This window comes from Cebidichthys violaceus, unplaced genomic scaffold (assembly GCF_023349555.1).
Source record: "Cebidichthys violaceus isolate CVI_PGR_0920_01 unplaced genomic scaffold, fCebVio1.0.p SCAF_16, whole genome shotgun sequence".
Lineage (NCBI taxonomy): Eukaryota > Metazoa > Chordata > Actinopteri > Perciformes > Stichaeidae > Cebidichthys > Cebidichthys violaceus.
The window spans coordinates 13,083,599-13,102,232 of NW_027176329.1; the positions used below are offsets into that span (position 1 = coordinate 13,083,599).

General features: G+C 39.1%; 2 protein-coding genes across 4 annotated transcripts; both read right to left on the reverse strand.

Moving 5' to 3' along the window:
• Positions 1–227: 227 nt before the first annotated feature.
• Positions 228–2,391, reverse strand: lsm10 (LSM10, U7 small nuclear RNA associated). 2 transcript variants are annotated; one of them, XM_068710640.1, is made up of 3 exons: positions 2,282–2,391; positions 1,177–1,593; positions 228–1,047 (listed from the first exon to the last, which is right to left on the reverse strand). In XM_068710640.1, the coding sequence occupies exons 2-3, from the start codon at positions 1,569–1,571 to the stop codon at positions 822–824; spliced, it is 621 nt and encodes a 206-aa protein (XP_068566741.1). In that variant the 5' UTR covers positions 1,572–1,593; positions 2,282–2,391; the 3' UTR covers positions 228–821. The 2 variants fall into 2 exon arrangements, with proteins under 2 accessions (XP_068566741.1, XP_068566742.1); XM_068710641.1 differs by having other exon boundaries at positions 956–1,593.
• An 807-nt stretch (positions 2,392–3,198) lies between these two features.
• oscp1a (organic solute carrier partner 1a) lies at positions 3,199–8,732 on the reverse strand. Of its 2 annotated transcripts, XM_068710642.1 has the most exons (11): positions 8,621–8,732; positions 8,409–8,438; positions 7,285–7,439; positions 6,775–6,942; positions 6,499–6,579; positions 6,274–6,377; positions 5,031–5,159; positions 4,860–4,914; positions 3,954–4,099; positions 3,807–3,867; positions 3,199–3,576 (listed from the first exon to the last, which is right to left on the reverse strand). In XM_068710642.1, the coding sequence occupies exons 1-11, from the start codon at positions 8,730–8,732 to the stop codon at positions 3,454–3,456; spliced, it is 1,164 nt and encodes a 387-aa protein (XP_068566743.1). In that variant the 3' UTR covers positions 3,199–3,453. The 2 variants fall into 2 exon arrangements, with proteins under 2 accessions (XP_068566743.1, XP_068566744.1); XM_068710643.1 differs by lacking the exon at positions 8,409–8,438.
• Between the last annotated feature and the right edge of the window lie 9,902 nt (positions 8,733–18,634).

The window sequence follows — 18,634 nt, forward strand, 5'->3', positions numbered from 1 at the left end:
CGTGGAAACATGCCCGCTTGTTTTTCCCTCCACCAGACTGGCATCGATGGTGACTAATGTTTTCCTGCATGTGGGCAGTTATTAACTTTCTTTGCCGACAGACCGTTATTGTGATGCTCAAGAGCAAAACACACTGGGCCACTCCCACTGTCGCTGTGAATTGTAATATGTTCCATTTAATTTTAATAAAGCAGTGGTGTGCTGAAACATGTGTTTGAGGGGACAAGTTAATTGTAAGCATCTTTATTCATAATTATTGTATGTGTTTAAAAAGAATAGGCTATTTTGTGTCAATTACAAACTTTGAACTCAAATAACCAAAACACAAGGACAGTGTTCAACTCCTTAGCTAGTCCAGCGGTTCATCAAAGATTCTTGTGTTGTGTGTAGAGCTGCAACAATCAGCTGATTTATCGATTGAAAGAAAATGTATTTGCAAATGATTTGATAATCGATTAATCGTTTTGATTCTTTTATTTAAAGCAAAAATTCCAAAAACATTCTCCAGCCTCACAAAATGTCAGTATTTGCTGCTTTTATCTGTTTGCATATCACTGTGAACTCTATATCGTTGTGTTTCGGTCTGGTAACAAGACATCAGAAGATGTCATTGGGCTCTGGCAAGTTATCACTTTTCACAGTTTTGCGACATTCTGGAGACCAAAAATTCATAAATTAATCAAGAAAATGTAATAATGAAAACAATTGCAAATTGCAGTCCTAGAAAAAAAATTAAAAAAATCGGTCCACCAACATTTTCATCTTTTGACCTGACGTCATCACAGTTTGAGGTCTTGGTGTGCACATGAGTTGGGAGCAGTTCAAACACAGAGGACCCCCCCCCCTTCTAAGATAATTTCATTTGAAGTCTCTTTAGAGGCCTGAAGAGGTGAAGGTATCCTGTATTTTAAACCATCGAATAAGAAAAATGTCAGTAAGAAAGTATTTTTGTATTGCTGACATATTTGTTTCATTCTTATCCCTTTAATCACACTGTGACCCCTCTGGACGGAGACTGCTGATCGAGTGCAATGCTTGTCCTCAAATCTGGAAAAAAAAGAAAAATTGCTTGTTGTCCCAAAGTAGTATTGTTGTAGTCTTGCCCAAGTAGTACTCAACTCAGTTTTTTATAATTCCACGAAAAAGAAAAGAAGTTATTTTGTTTTCTTTGCGTACTCTTTTCTGCCTCCTCCATGACTGGCAAAGTTGCGGACGCGGTGGATCTTGGCCAGCTGGCTCTGTATGGTCTTCATTATGTCCACGTGGTCCGGGATGTGGACGTAGCGAACGTTCCTGCCCGTGATGAACAGGTCCTGCAGCTTGGTGAGCTTGCCCCGTCTGTCCCTGTACAGCACGTCCTCCAGACGCACGTTCATGAAGGCGTCCACGTTAACCACGCGGCCGCGCGCCGTGCTCTCGTTCCTCAGGTCCACCGTGGTCACCTCTCCCTGCAGACCCTGCAGCAGGACCACCATGCTGTTCTCCGCGATTGCACGCTCCCGGATGGAGTTGAAGACTTCAGCTACAGGCGCCGGGCTCGGCGCCGGGGATTCAGTCTTTTCTGACTCCATGGACGCTGATGAAGGGGATCTCCTGCAGACAAGCAGAACATTAGCTGTTGCCATTCAATTAATTTGCAAAACGGTAAATTCCTAATTACAGTGTTTTAGGGCTGTTTCTCAACAGTGCACTGCATTGAAAACTAATTCCACTAAATCTAAACCAAAAACTGGAAAATATGAAAACTTCTAATCTTAACAACTTACAATCAAAGATAATAAGAGCTGTAAAACTGTAGTAATAATTAGCCTGTCAGTGAAAAGCTTAAAAACATCCTTTATTTGTAGACTTTGTTAAAATTTCAAACAATGTAAATTAGAAAATAAGAGCAAGGACCAAACTTAAGTTTAATATCACAATAATCAAATTGAAAATCTACACTTGTATCTCTCTAATTAGGCACTTGCATTGTATTGTAACTGATGATAGCGCTGTCTTTTATTTTACACGTAGTCACAGACATAAGCACACCTGCATTCAATAAAGCACTATATGATATAGTTACAACCTATGAAGGTTACTACAGCGGATACAGACTAATATATTTATGGATATTTACCTCAAACTGAGCTGTTTTATTGTGAGACAGATAAACTCTGTTGATGCTGAATTAGCTAGCTTCAACGGTTAGCTTTAGCAGGGACCAAAATAAATACGTCAGCGGCTCTAGAGAGCAGATGTTACATATTATACTCTAGGATATATTGTGTGTTGGACATACCTGAATGAGTTAAATCCTTATTTCCTGTTACACCCCTCACCACAATATTTGCAAGGGGCGATAAACCGTTCAAACATGTAAACAAGTTGGTTTTCCCGCAACAAGTCCGAACCAGGAAGCGCAGCGTGATGACGTTTCATTGTGCGTCGCAAATTTGTGCGTCAACGTAGACAACACTGCCCTCTTCAGGCAGCTTCAGAAATCACTAATACACGGTGCAATATGATTTGTTTTCCTGTTTACAATATTATAGATGTATGCTTATTCTCTCTATTTCACACAACTATATCAATCTGTAAAAACGTGTTGTCATTGCACGTAAATTATACGTCCCCATATATTTAAATGTGTTTAACCAAGTGTAATAGTGTAACAAATTAGAGGTTAAAAAACATAAAAGACAGAATTATGAAAATTAAATAAGCTATGAACAGAGTAAACAAGGTTCTTAGTTATGATCAGAAGGATCATGTATAAACAGCATTAGATATTCTACGTCAAAGAAAAAACAGGTATAAAAAACACTCAAATTTCTAATAAATACATATAAATGGGATAAATAAATCCTAATGTTTCCTACAACATATTTGATGATATTTCTGTAAGTTATTTATAATGCAAAAATGTATTTCAGATATCCTTTGGGAAAATTGATATGCATGCACCATATTTCCCTTAAATGCCAGATCCTAAGCCAATTTAGTCAGTAAATAAAAAATCTAATCATCTTAAAAAAATAATGAAAGACTAAAAAATATAAATAATTTCTGTCTCTCGTCTGTTTATCAAGATCCCTGCATCAGTCTTATTTAGTCTTATATTGTTTTTAAAAAACAGAACAGAAGCAAAACAAATATGGATACATTTATTGAAAACATATAATTATTATATAGAAAATGCATATCAAATATAGCAGGTCTTACAATGTTCACTACATTCATGTAGCACTTTTCAAAGTCCTGGTAATTTAAAATAAAGTACGTTTTTAGGTGCTACAGTATGAGTCATTGGATATTTAACAAGGTGTAGAACAGAATACACCAACAACTGCATATTTTACAGGTTAAATCGAAGCTCACAGTGACAGTTAAAGTGATTTGACCTGAGGTAAAGAGTTAGGCAGTAAAGTTGAAACGATATTTAAAAGACGTTTAAAAAATGATAAAACTGGGTCAGAGGTCGTCCATCATGGCCAGTAGGTCGTCTCCTTTGCTGCTGCTGAGATCTTCAGGCAGCTTGTCTCCTTCGGCAAACTGTCCCGCAATTCGTGCCAGCTGAGTCGCAGCCTGTTCATCCTGAATCAAACAAAAACCCAAACGTATAATTAACCAACCAATGAGGTAACCGTTGTGAAGAAGGTAGTTGGTAAATATTTATCTGCAGTCTAGAAAAGAAAAGTGGGTGTTAAGGTTCTGAACAAAACCTCAAATATATTTATTTGTGTTTAAAGAAGTATTTGACACTTGCAGATAGTTTATAGCTAAAAGCTGGCTTGTTGACAGTCTACAGTACTACATCACCCTACCTGCATTGCTTGAATATTTATCACTCCGAACAAGGACTGCTCAGCTCCCCCTGAAGCTCCCCTGTTAACCAAAATAAAAGTCATAATCGTGGGAATCATTGTTCTTTTAATAGCAGAGGATGAGTAAAGTGAAAAAAAAGCACTCACGCGTCCTCCTCCTCTTGGTCTGTTGTAAACAGGTTGATCCGAAAGCCAGTTTCGGTTTCGGGTGTGTTCTCGGCCTTCATGCTTCCCATTAGACGAGCCAGCAGATTCAGCTCCTCTTTGGCCAGCAGGTTGGGAGCGTCATCCTTCTGCAGCAGGATGGTGGGGGTGTACAAGAAAGTTATACATGAATGAAGAGATGGTCTCAAGTCTGGAGTATACTGTCTCTGATGCATCATCGAAAGCAAAATATGAGATGATGGAGAGAATTGTGCTGTGAAGGAAAAAGTTTCCAGATCCTAGTAGTGATACCACGTTAGTGAAAGTCTTGCATTCTAAGTCTTATTTAAGTGAAATTACACAACATTTTCAGCAAAATGTACTTGTGCAGAAAAATACATCCTTTGAGTGTTATACAATTACATTTCAATAGTATTAATATGTATGTAAAGACACTAGTAACTATAGCTCATACAAATGTAGTGAAGAATTAGAATATTTGTTTTGTTGAAATGTAGGAGTATATTTTTTAAAGTACAAGTACCTCAACATTGTACTTTAAGTACTTGAATACATGTACTTCATTATGTTGCATCACTGGCATTGCACTTATATATTTAAGTAAAGAATTTACTCGAGGACTGTAGAGTAGCTTGATGCCATCTATGAAGGTAATTTGCATCGCATCACAGAAAACCATCATCGAGAGCAAGTGGTGAAGGTTATACTTTCCTAAAGCAGAGCTATTCTTCTGTAAAATGAAATGTTGCTTAAGGAAGTGTGCCGCTATGGAAACATTTAATAAACAGAATATAATACGCATGAAATTGATATCAATATAAAAGCTTTAGTTGCTTAACTACAACTGTGTTTTTCCTGCTATGGTAATGTCAGAAAAAGGGTCGTTACCTTGACAGAAGAAGCCTTGGATGTGTGCGTCTCCTCTGGATTGTTCCCAGTGTACCTTTTTTTTATTTTTTTTATTCAAGAAACACAAAATACAGCAGTGTCATCTCCTAATCCACTATTTTATTATCCATGTAAACTATGTGGTGTAGTACCAATACAGTTCACACATACATGTTCATGCCCAGTCGGATGACTCTGTCTCCATGCAGTTCAAAGCATCCCTGTCTGATGGGGCTGGTGTAACTTCCTCCTGTGGGGAACTCGCCACGTCTCACTTCTCTGCCCTTTCTGTCAAACATCCTGTAGAAACGGGAAGCAGATGATGACACTCTGGAATATTAAGATGCTTCTTATAAGCAGTTATAACTTGTAAGAGACTCAACACAAGAAAATCTAAAATGAAGACATGTCTGCTTGTCATCACCAGCCTCATCGGGTGCCACTGATGAAAGTGAGCTGTTAAATTGCCTGTGTGTAAATGTTGCCCAACATTCAGGCTAGAAAGTAGACTATACTTTTGCTTGTAGGCTTGTGCAAATCAAAGACTATGTTAGCCAGTTGCTAGTTCATAATTTGCCACACACATTAGATACAGTTGAAAAATAACAGATGTAAGAGAAATTAAATAATACATTTTCCAAGTAAAGAGGCACAGAAATTAACAATCAGTTTAATTGTGTTGTAAAGGCCAGCCTTAACTTGAGAAGCACAAATTGCTTTCCTAGCTAGCCTCTGTTAGCCACTAGTACAGTAACTCTCATTTCACTGAATGTTGTTAAAAATTCTGTCCCTTTTCTATGCTAAATGGATGTTAAATGTGGTGCTTTGAGCTAAATGCTGAATGTTAGCATGCTAACAGAGAACCCTTTGATCATTTTGTAAACTAAATGGGTATCTGCTGTTTACCATTCAAGTAACAAAGATCTACAGCCAAATCCAAACGTTCATGTGCCAACATGCTTGCAGTGATAATGAGCTTAAGTTTAGCAGGTATAATCTGAACCATGTTCACTATCTTAATTTAGCGTGTTAGTATGCTAACATTAGCTAATTGGTACCAAACAAAGTACAGCTGAGGCTGATGGGATCATCATTGAACAAATGGCAATGAATATAAAGTTAAAGGATCATCAGAGGGGAACATGAAGGTCTATGCCCAATTTTGTTCTATCCTGGATAATTGAACACTTTGAATTGTTAGTGGTGCTTGATTCATCCTCTGGGGACTTGAAAGTCTGCATCAAATATCATGGCAATTCATATTTGTCACACAATTTCAGCAGTTGTTAAATGCTAGTGGAAAAAATGCTAGATACGAGCTTAAAACGGGACCCTTTATGTCACCATGTAGATGTAAAATATAGTTTTCTTAACTATCAGAACACATTCAGTGAAATGTTCGTCAGCTGCCTACCTAATAAGCCCTGGAACGTCTATCCCATGAGGCACTGGGCCAGATGCCGACAGGGCAAAACGTCCGTTGGGATTCTGGACTTTGTTTTGGAGGAAAAGTGACACCTAAGAGGGGGGAATAATAATTATCATAATTAAAAAAATTGAAATAAATTGAAGAAAAAAAAGGATTTATGTTTTCGTTTCATTTTTATGGAGGGATAGTAAAAAACAGCAGAGTACTCACGCGAACATGCATGTCTTGAAAAAATATGAGCAGTGTTTGTCGGAGAAGTTGGAATTCACCCTCTGGCAAAGATGAGTATACCTACCAAGAAAAACAAGAACAGGTCACACAAGAGACAGGTGATAAAAACTGACAGATGGAATCCAGACAGTATGCACTAACTTATTGGGCGGACTGTATAGACATAAGCTACTGTATCCTGGGGAAATGAGTTTGAAGGATTCTGTAGTGGAATATGGTAATTAAAGTACATTATAGTAACCGCTCTCAATATACCTCAATGATCTTCCTTTGTGTCTCGTCCACTTGGTTCACAACCACAGGAGTGTGTCTTACAAATTCCCTGATGGTATCTATGTGATTGTATGTGATGAGCAACAAGTCTTTAGGCCGTGGACAAAGGAAGACCTGATACTTGAACGCCATGACCATCAGCTCGTAAAGCTACAAGGGAAGTAAAGAAAGAAGGTGTTAACTTTAAGGACACGCTACTTCTGTAATCAAACAAAAGTACTACCACATTGACAATTTTCCTTTATTTTCAAATTGCAACTACTTTAAAAGCTGTAGACACAAAAATGAATTAATGAAATGAATGATTCAAGTTTTTAACCATTTAAAACATTAAAACCTCAACATATGACCTGGTATTAACCTGGAAACATAAACCAAAAATGCAACAGTGTTGGGCAGGCCTTGAAATTGATGATCTTTGACATGTATAAATTTGACCTGGATTTTCCACCAAATACTCAAAAACATGTATTTTTATTTTCATGTACATACCTTGTCCATGCTGGCCTGGTTCAGCCTCATGATGGAGGCATGCGCTAACCGAGTTAGCACTGTTTTCAGTGTCCTGTGAGAATACAGCTGCTGGGGTTTAAGAAGTTCATCCATAAAGTCTTTACTAAACATGGCCCCAACAATGTCATTCATCACTTTGAGTGGGGAAGAGACAGAAACAGAAAGGTGGTTAGAATTGGCTATTTTGGGTCATGGAATGAAACAGCACAGAAGAGCTTGTTTTGATGGTCATCCAACTATAATGCAGTGTTTCTATACCCGGTTGTCCTCAGTGGGTTATACTGTTTTACTAAAGAAAAGATCCAAGAAATTACTGCATGCAGCCTTTGGACAGTCTTCAGGGGAGGTATGCCACATCTACTAATAAAGGTTCTTTGATTTTTAAGAAAGTACATTTTATTAAGTATTAACATTTACAGTATATGTGAATCAGTGATAAATTAACCTAGAAGTTTAGTAGTAGCTTAATTCCACCAAATAACACTGGAGTTAAAAGCTGAGTTACTCTGCTAAACCAGTTACCAATGAGTTAAGCTAGGTGTTTCTCCATCATGATTGGATTAGCTACTGCCTCATTTAGTTGCATGGAATAAAACAAAGGATTACCAATATGTTGATTCATCAATATATTTTTTTTTAATTAAGTATCTAATGTAATTACAATTACAGTAAAATCAGTTAGCAAATCTAGCTTTAGCTAGACGTAGCAAACTAGGTAACACTTGATATAGTTTTCCTGCTAGTTAGCTGTCTCGTTGTTTGTCTCTCTATGACAATTTGACATGCCCTTTTTTACAAAATTATTATAATAATTTTCATATGAAAGAGATACCAAAAAGTCAGAGTCCTGTCTTAACTGACTTTTAACCAAAGATGTAGACTGTGCTTTGGTTGATTTAGGGTTTGCTCTAGAGACTATAGGCCTACTACTGTATCATACAACTGACCTCAACTCATTACAGCTAATAGTAGACACTACAGGGCAAAAGTGGAAAGTAACTAACTATATATACTTGCTAAAGATCTGAGTACTTCTTCCACCACTGCTACAGGAGCACAAGGAACTGACTATACAATAATAAGCTAAAGTACAACATGGATACCTCTTTTTCTGTCATTTTCTGACCAGACTCCTGCATCCAAGTCCCAAGTAAGAAAAGAAAGAAAATAAACTTGTCATTTTGGAGTTGTTGAGCTGCACATTTTCAGTTTTTGAACATCTGACAGCAAGGCTTCAGCTTGTCAGCAGGAGGGATGGCTGGGAGCTACACAAGTAACACACCTACCGAGCTGCCAGTTCTCTAGCTACCTCTACCTTTCTCTGAATTGTCCTCAGACGTGTTGAGAGCTTGTAGGCGTTGGTCCAGTATGTAAAGCATCTCTCCACCCAGATTAATGAAAACCAGGGGGAGAGTTCTCACAGACATCTTGCCAAGATAAAGAAGGGATTAACTCGCAGGCAAAAAGCTGGTGCAGAAGTAGGTGTTGGAAGTGGTTGAGCCCCTGTCAGGTCAAACGCACCCTTGTCATTTAAAAGGCATTATCTGATGGTTCCCGTTTTGAATTGCCACTGTCAACAAATTGTCCACGTAAAGTCTTATGGGATCATGCCTCTGCAGATAACCTGTCCACTAAGATGCAACAGGTGGTGTGGGAAAGGATCAGTATGCGCCAGACTCAAGCTTATTGGCCAGAAAAAGGATGACGTAACAGCAAAGCACATCCAACCACAGAAGGTAAATGGCTCTGTGTACAGTTGTGGTCAAAAGTTTACATACACTTGTAAAGAACACAATGTCATGGCTCTCTTGAGTTTCCCCGTTATTTCTACAACTCTGATTTTTCTCTGATAGAGTGATTGGAACAGATACTTCTTTGTCACAAAAAACATTCATGAAGTTTGGTTCTTTCATGACTTTATTATGGGTTAACAGAAAAAGTGATCAAATCTGCTGGGTCAAAAATATACATACAGCAGTGCTAATATTTGGTTACATGTCCCTTGGCCATTTTCACTTCAATTAGGCGCTTTTGGTAGCCATCCACAAGCTTCTGGCAAGCTTCTCGTTGAATCTTTGACCACTCCTCTTGACAGAATTGGTGCAGTTCAGTTAAATTTGATGGCTTTCTGACATGGACTTGTTTCTTCAGCATTGTCCACATGTTCTCAATGGGATTTTAAGTCAGGACTTTGGGAAGGCCATTCTAAAACCCTAATTCTAGCCTGATTTAGCCATTCCATTACCACTTTTGATGTGTGTTTGGGGTCATTGTCCTGTTGGAACACCCAACTGCGCCCAAGACCCAACCTTCGGGCTGATGATTTTAGGTTATCTTGAAGAATTTGAAGGTAATCCTCCTTCTTCATTATCCCATTTACTCTCTGTAAAGCACCAGTTCCATTGGCAGCAAAACAGCCCCACAGCATAATACTACCACCACCGTGCTTGACGGTAGGCATGGTGTTCTTGGGGTTAAAGGCCTCACCTTTTCTCCTCCAAACATATTGCTGGGCATTGTGGCCAAACAGCTCGATTTTTGTTTCGTCTGACCACAGAACTTTCCTCCAGAAGGTCTTATCTTTGTCCATGTGATCAGCAGCAAACTTCAGTCGAGCCTTAAGGTGCCGCTTTTGGAGCAAGGGCTTCCTTCTTGCACGGCAGCCTCTCAGTCCATGGAGATGCAAAACACGCTTGACTGTGGACACTGACACCTGTGTTCCAGCAGCTTCTAATTCTTGGCAGATCTGCTTTTTGGTGGTTCTCGGTTGACTCTTCACCCTCCTGACCAATTTTCTCTCAGCAGCAGGTGATAGCTTGCGTTTTCTTCCTGATCGTGGCAGTGACAAAACAGTGCCATGCACTTTATACTTACAAACAATAGTTTGCACTGTTGCTCTTGGGACCTGCAGCTGCTTTGAAATGGCTCCAAGTGACTTTCCTGACTTGTTCAAGTCAATGATTTGCTTTTTCAGATCCATGCTGAGCTCCTTTGACTTTCCCATTGTAGCGTTTGTGGGCGTTTGTATCCAATGAGCCCTATTTAAATGGCCTCAGAGAAGTCACCATCTGTAGTCACTCATAATCACTCACAAGAAGTTAAGAGGCCATGCTATGAAGCTCATTTCATTGACACAACTTTCTAAGTCACCAAAATTGCTAATTCATGTTGCTGTATGTATATTTTTGACCCAGCAGATTTTGTCACTTTTTCTGTTAACCCATAATAAATAAAGTCATGAAAGAACCAAACTTCATGAATGTTTTTTGTGACCAAGAAGTATCTGTTCCAATCACTCTATCAGAGAAAAATCAGAGTTGTAGAAATAACTGGAAACTCAAGAGAGCCATGAAATTATGTTCTTTACAAGTGTATGTAAACTTTTGACCACAACTGTATATGTTCAATTTCTGTACATCACAAGAGCATGTGCTTTATAGGCTTGTTGACAAAAATGTACAGCATGATGCAAACATGAAAGTAATGCCGAAGAAACCAAATACTGTCGTCTTCATTTGCCCAGGTAGTGTTTAATAAAATAAACTCTACGTTGGCAAATGAAGAGGTAACCTGAAGTATGTGCTTATATATATCTATATCTATCTATATATATATATAGAGATATATATATATATATATATATATATAGATATATATATATATGTATATATATATCTATATATATATATAGATATATATAGATATATATATAGATATATATAGATATATATATTTATTATCCATATTATCCATATATTCTGGGAAAGCGATTATGCACACTTTTTTCTATAATATCACTGTATGGCTGTAGCATTAAAAGAATAGTTCAAAATTTGGGAAAGTACACTTTTTTTTAGTTAAACGAGTAGGACAATAACATATTAAGATACAGCCAGAGACCAAACCAAATATACACAAAAGTATGTGGACAAGTGTGTCATCATAGTTTTGGCCATATAATGTAGCTGTCCACACAGATATTGCATGCTAATATTTGTTCCAATACAAGTGAATTTCCTAAATTCTTACATTAAATTAATTGAATTTAGTTCAAAAATGGGTTCTGCATGCAATGCATGTAAAGGATATCTAAACTGACTGTTCCCTGAAGTCACATTTTACTAACTAAATTGTTATATGATCTGTTCACCACTTTTACAATGCCCATACATCTTTGTCTCTTTCTCTCTCCCTCTCCCTGCTATTCAAAATAAAAGATTAGAGAGTAGGATCATGCAAATGAAAGTTTATCTTATGCTCACTGTTACGGCTGCTCGCTCACAAGGGAGACAATTGCCTTTTTGTCCTAGTCATGTCCGCAGGTTAGAGCTTTTCTTGTAAAACATTTGACAAATTCTCAGTTGAGAGAAATTGTAAACATCTTGGAAAGATGCTGAATAAATCCTGATTGAGCTCACCGGATTATAAATTAGCCAACAAACCAATTATGGGGATCCATCTTTGCCTCTGGCTTCTCTGTATGTAAGTCAAACCTAACATTGGTAAATGTATTGTGTTGTAATTTTTTCTCACCATATCTCCCTATTCTGCATAAAATTATGTGCTTTATCACATCACTCAGCTACATATTCAGCAAATATTTGTTTCATATTTTAACAGTTTTCCTTTTTTTATTTGCTGTTAGAACTATTGAAACTTTTTTCTGCTGTTGAATTATTTAAATTAGCGAATATCATGTTCCATGTGTCTTCTTCCCACCAGAATAACCTCCTGTTCAAGCTCATGGACCGGTTTCAATGATAACCCAACCCTAGATCGCAAATTTTATAACCTGAACTGGATGAAGGATATACCTGAGAATACTGCAGTATCTGCTATCTCCATTCCAGGAACACACGAAAGCTTATCATTACATGGAGGACCACTTGTTAAATCTCAAATTTGGACCTTAAAAGACCAACTTAATGTAGGAATACGGTATTTTGATGTGCATGCTGGGATTTGGCTGCCCAACCAAAAATATATTTATATCCAGGATAAACACTGGATGTTCTGGCAACACATTCGATTGGATGAAGTCCTCAAGATCATTTTAGATTTCTTAAAAGATAGTACTGACACTGTGCTGTTGAAAGTGACACTGCATAGGTTATACAAAAGAAAATCTGAAGAACTAATGAAGCAATTGATTGAAAAGAACAAAAATAAAATATGGACTATGTTGTCGGTACCAAACATGCAACAGGCAAGGGGAAAGATTGTTTTTCTGCAAAGTAACATGTTCATTGCTGGAACAGAAAACCATGAATCTTTTTTCTTTGAACATGAAAAGCTAAACAATGTTGAAGAGAAAATAAAGCGAATCAAGTCACACCTATGTGACCATCACATTGTACTGACTGACAGTTCAGCATCAAGATTTAACAGTCCTAAAACATTAGCCAAAAAAGTTAACAAGCAGCTTCATGACTTTGTGGTGCAGCATGAGAAAAGCTCCTTAAACCAAGGTTGCTTAGGTGTCTTGAGCATGAACTTCCCCAGTGCTGATCTTATTAAAAACATCAGTCAACTCAAAACATGCAGTTGTAGTAAAGAGGCAGAAAAGGGACATAGACATGAAGTGACGACAGCTGAAGCTGGCAATAGACCTGAAGCATTAACAAAATATGGGCAGGTTTCAGAACCATCTTCTAAACCCGCACCTGCAACAGAATCACCAACATCTGAGCAGGATTCTGAACCATCCCCTGAACCAGGACCTTTTACAGAACCACCAACAATTAGGCAGGATTCTGAACCATCCTCTGAACCAGTACCTCCATCAGATTCCACAACATCTGGGCAAGATTCTGAACCATCCCCTGAACCAGGACCTTTTACAGAATCACCAACAATTAGGCAGGATTCTGAACCATCCTCTGAACCAGTACCTCCATCAGATTCCACAACATCTGGGCAATATTCTGAACCATCCCCTGAACCAGGACCTTTTACAGAATCACCAACAATTAGGCAGGATTCTGAACCATCCTCTGAACCAGTACCTCCATCAGATTCCACAACATCTGGACAGGATCCTGAACCATCCCCTGAACCAGGACCTTTTACAGAATCACCAACAATTAGGCAGGATTCTGAACCATCCTCTGAACCAGTACCTCCATCAGATTCCACAACATCTGGGCAAGATTCTGAACCATCCCCTGAACCAGGACCTTTTACAGAATCACCAACAATTAGGCAGGATTCTGAACCATCCTCTGAACCAGTACCTCCATCAGATTCCACAACATCTGGGCAAGATTCTGAACCATCCCCTGAACCAGGACCTTTTGCAGAATCACCAACAATTAGGCAGGATTCTGAACCATCCTCTGAACCAGTACCTCCATCAGATTCCACAACATCTGGGCAAGATTCTGAACCATCCCCTGAACCAGGACCTTTTACAGAATCACCAACAATTAGGCAGGATTCTGAACCATCCTCTGAACCAGTACCTCCATCAGATTCCACAACATCTGGACAGGATCCTGAACCATCCCCTGAACCAGGACCTTTTACAGAATCACCAACAATTAGGCAGGATTCTGAACCATCCTCTGAACCAGTACCTCCATCAGATTCCACAACATCTGGGCAAGATTCTGAACCACCCCCTGAACCAGGACCTTTTACAGAATCACCAACAATTAGGCAGGATTCTGAACCATCCTCTGAACCAGTACCTCCATCAGATTCCACAACATCTGGGCAAGATTCTGAACCATCTCCTGAACCAGGACCTTTTACAGAATCACCAACAATTAGGCAGGATTCTGAACCATCCTCTGAACCAGTACCTCCATCAGATTCCACAACATCTGGGCAAGATTCTGAACCATCCCCTGAACCAGGACCTTTTACAGAATCACCAACAATTAGGCAGGATTCTGAACCATCCTCTGAATCAGTACCTCCATCAGATTCCACAACATCTGGGCAAGATTCTGAACCATCCCCTGAACCAGGACCTTTTACAGAATCACCAACAATTAGGCAGGATTCTGAACCATCCTCTGAACCAGTACCTCCATCAGATTCCACAACATCTGGGCAAGATTCTGAACCATCCCCTGAACCAGGACCTTTTACAGAATCACCAACAATTAGGCAGGATTCTGAACCATCCTCTGAACCAGTACCTCCATCAGATTCCACAACATCTGGGCAAGATTCTGAACCATCCCCTGAACCAGGACCTTTTACAGAATCACCAACAATTAGGCAGGATTCTGAACCATCCTCTGAACCAGTACCTCCATCAGATTCCACAACATCTGGGCAAGATTCTGAACCATCCCCTGAACCAGGACCTTTTACAGAATCACCAACAATTAGGCAGGATTCTGAACCATCCTCTGAACCAGTACCTCCATCAGATTCCACAACGTCTGGGCAAGATTCTGAACCATCCCCTGTACCAGGACCTTTTACAGAATCACCAACAATTAGGCAGGATTCTGAACCATCCTCTGAACCAGTACCTCCATCAGATTCCACAACATCTGGGCAAGATTCTGAACCATCCCCTGAACCAGGACCTTTTACAGAATCACCAACAATTAGGCAGGATTCTGAACCATCCTCTGAACCAGTACCTCCATCAGATTCCACAACATCTGGGCAAGATTCTGAACCATCCCCTGAACCAGGACCTTTTACAGAATCACCAACAATTAGGCAGGATTCTGAACCATCCTCTGAACCAGTACCTCCATCAGATTCCACAACATCTGGGCAAGATTCTGAACCATCCCCTGAACCAGGACCTTTTACAGAATCACCAACAATTAGGCAGGATTCTGAACCATCCTCTGAACCAGTACCTCCATCAGATTCCACAACATCTGGGCAAGATTCTGAACCATCCCCTGAACCAGGACCTTTTACAGAATCACCAACAATTAGGCAGGATTCTGAACCATCCTCTGAATCAGTACTTCCATCAGATTCCACAACATCTGGACAGGATCCTGAACCATCCCCTGAACCAGGGCCTTTTACAGAATCACCAACAATTAGGCAGGATTCTGAACCATCCTCTGAACCAGTACCTCCATCAGATTCCACAACATCTGGGCAAGATTCTGAACCATCCCCTGAACCAGGACCTTTTACAGAATCACCAACAATTAGGCAGGATTCTGAACCATCCTCTGAACCAGTACCTCCATCAGATTCCACAACATCTGGGCAAGATTCTGAACCATCCCCTGAACCAGGACCTTTTACAGAATCACCAACAATTAGGCAGGATTCTGAACCATCCTCTGAACCAGTACCTCCATCAGATTCCACAACATCTGGGCAAGATTCTGAACCATCCCCTGAACCAGGACCTTTTACAGAATCACCAACAATTCGGCAGGATTCTGAACCATCCTCTGAACCAGTACCTCCATCAGATTCCACAACATCTGGGCAAGATTCTGAACCATCCCCTGAACCAGGACCTTTTACAGAATCACCAACAATTAGGCAGGATTTTGAACCATCCTCTGAACCAGTACCTTCATCAGATTCCACAACATCTGGGCAAGATTCTGAACCATCCCTTGAACCAGGACCTTTTACAGAATCACCAACAATTAGGCAGGATTCTGAACCATCCTCTGAACCAGTACCTCCATCAGATTCCACAACATCTGGGCAAGATTCTGAACCATCCCCTGAACCAGGACCTTTTACAGAATCACCAACAATTAGGCAGGATTCTGAACCATCCTCTGAACCAGTACCTCCATCAGATTCCACAACATCTGGGCAAGATTCTGAACCATCCCCTGAACCAGGACCTTTTACAGAATCACCAACAATTAGGCAGGATTCTGAACCATCCTCTGAATCAGTACTTCCATCAGATTCCACAACATCTGGACAGGATCCTGAACCATCCCCTGAACCAGGACCTTTTACAGAATCACCAACAATTAGGCAGGATTCTGAACCATCCTCTGAACCAGTACCTCCATCAGATTCCACAACATCTGGGCAAGATTCTGAACCATCCCCTGAACCAGGACCTTTTACAGAATCACCAACAATTAGGCAGGATTCTGAACCATCCTCTGAACCAGTACTTCCATCAGATTCCTCAACATCTGGGCAAGATTCTGAACCATCCCCTGAACCAGGACCTTTTACAGAATCACCAACAATTAGGCAGGATTCTGAACCATCCTCTGAACCAGTACCTCCATCAGATTCCACAACATCTGGGCAAGATTCTGAACCATCCCCTGAACCAGGACCTTTTACAGAATCACCAACAATTAGGCAGGATTTTGAACCATCCTCTGAACCAGTACCTTCATCAGATTCCACAACATCTGGGCAAGATTCTGAACCATCCCCTGAACCAGGACCTTTTACAGAATCACCAACAATTAGGCAGGATTCTGAACCATCCTCTGAACCAGTACCTCCATCAGATTCCACAACATCTGGGCAAGATTCTGAACCATCCCCTGAACCAGGACCTTTTACAGAATCACCAACAATTAGGCAGGATTCTGAACCATCCTCTGAACCAGTACCTCCATCAGATTCCACAACATCTGGGCACGACTCGCAACCAACACCCGGTTCACACATCACACCTGCAGCAGGACCTGAAGCGAAATCACCAGCAATCAATCCTCAATCACCTGCCCATGACTTGAATGTCACACCTAAGTCAGACACCACGAATAAAGATGAATACTCAAAGCACAGACCACAGTTTCAAACTCCACCAGCCACTCTGCCTGCAATAGTACCTGAGCCATATCCAGCTGTGCTCCCTAACATCTCTCTTAAAATAGAGCACAAACTAGGACCACAGTGGAGAAGGCGTAACTGTCATAGAGGGTAAATTGAGGAGGAAATCTAACATGAAAGGAAATAATTATATTTTCTAATTTTTTGGAAAAGAAATCCAGAGAATTGTGCTTTGTCCTGAAAACTTGTAATTTGCTGGCTTTGGCTGACATGCTCATGCATTCATAGACACAATAGTGCATGTATTATGAAATGATCTTTAAATACAGTTTTAAAAGAAATATTGTAAGAAATATGGAATAATGATTTCAAATAAAAATTAAAAAAATGTGTCTTCCTCAGAATCTTCCTTTTGAATGCTGACATCAAACTCAGCACTTGCATTTTTTCTTCAACATTTTCCTCAGTTGTTTTCTTATTGTCTTGCATAAATGTGTTAAACAAAGTGATTTATAACAGACCTGAAAGAAACGTGTGCCACATATATATATGATTTTAAAATTCCTACCAGGAAGTATGCTGAACACTTTGAGCATCAAGCCTGTAATTTAGAAAATACGTTGGATTGTCTGATGAAAGCTGCACATCAACTGAGGTTTGTGAAGTTGTCTCTAGATAACATACGAGAATATTTGTATTTGTAATTGTGTATTATTTATACAACCAACAAATTACAGGTTAAGAGAAGGCTTTTATCAACACCCAGGGGGCAATCGAAAAGCTACTAAGCAGTATGTAAAGTAATTGAAATTAACCCCACCTTGATGTACACATTAATGCATTGATAAAGGTCAAAGAAGTACTCACATCCTTTACTTAATTAAAAGTAGAAATACAATACTCTAACACTACTCCACTACAAGTAAACTCTTGAACTCAAAATGGTACTGAAGTATAACTACAGTATTTTATCAGCAAAATGTACTAAAAGTGTCAAAAGTAAAAGTACTCATTCTGCAAAATGACTTCTCTCACAATGTTTTATCATTATAGAATCTTACATTATTCCGTTTTTATCATTAATAAATACATGTGTGCGTATTTTAATGGTCATCAACGTGGAGTAATGTTTTACATGTAAAAAGTAATCGTCAGTGTCAAATTAATATAGGGTGGTAAAAAGTACAAAAAATACTTTGTATTTTCATTCCATGGTACTTTATGCTTCTACTCCACGACAAGCCAATATTGTACTTTTTACTTAGCAACATTTGTTAGTTACTCTGCATGTTCAGATTATTAATAAACCTAGAGATGTCATTACTATTAACTAATATTATTATTAATACGTCAGCTTATAAATTGTGATATATTATTGTGCCTTAAGATACCTGCCATTAGATAAAGTTATTGAAATTACCTCGACCTTGCAGCTGCACCATTAGTGAGTCTTGCATCTTAAATTATAATCCAAAGTGTTAAGAATATATTATTTTAAAATGGGCCATTCTTCACAGTGAGTACTTTCATTTTGATGGTTTTTTTTTTTACTTTTACTTAAGTAGGCTACTTTTACTTGCAACAGCATATTTCTACACTGGTATTGTTTGTTTTAAGTAAAAGAAAT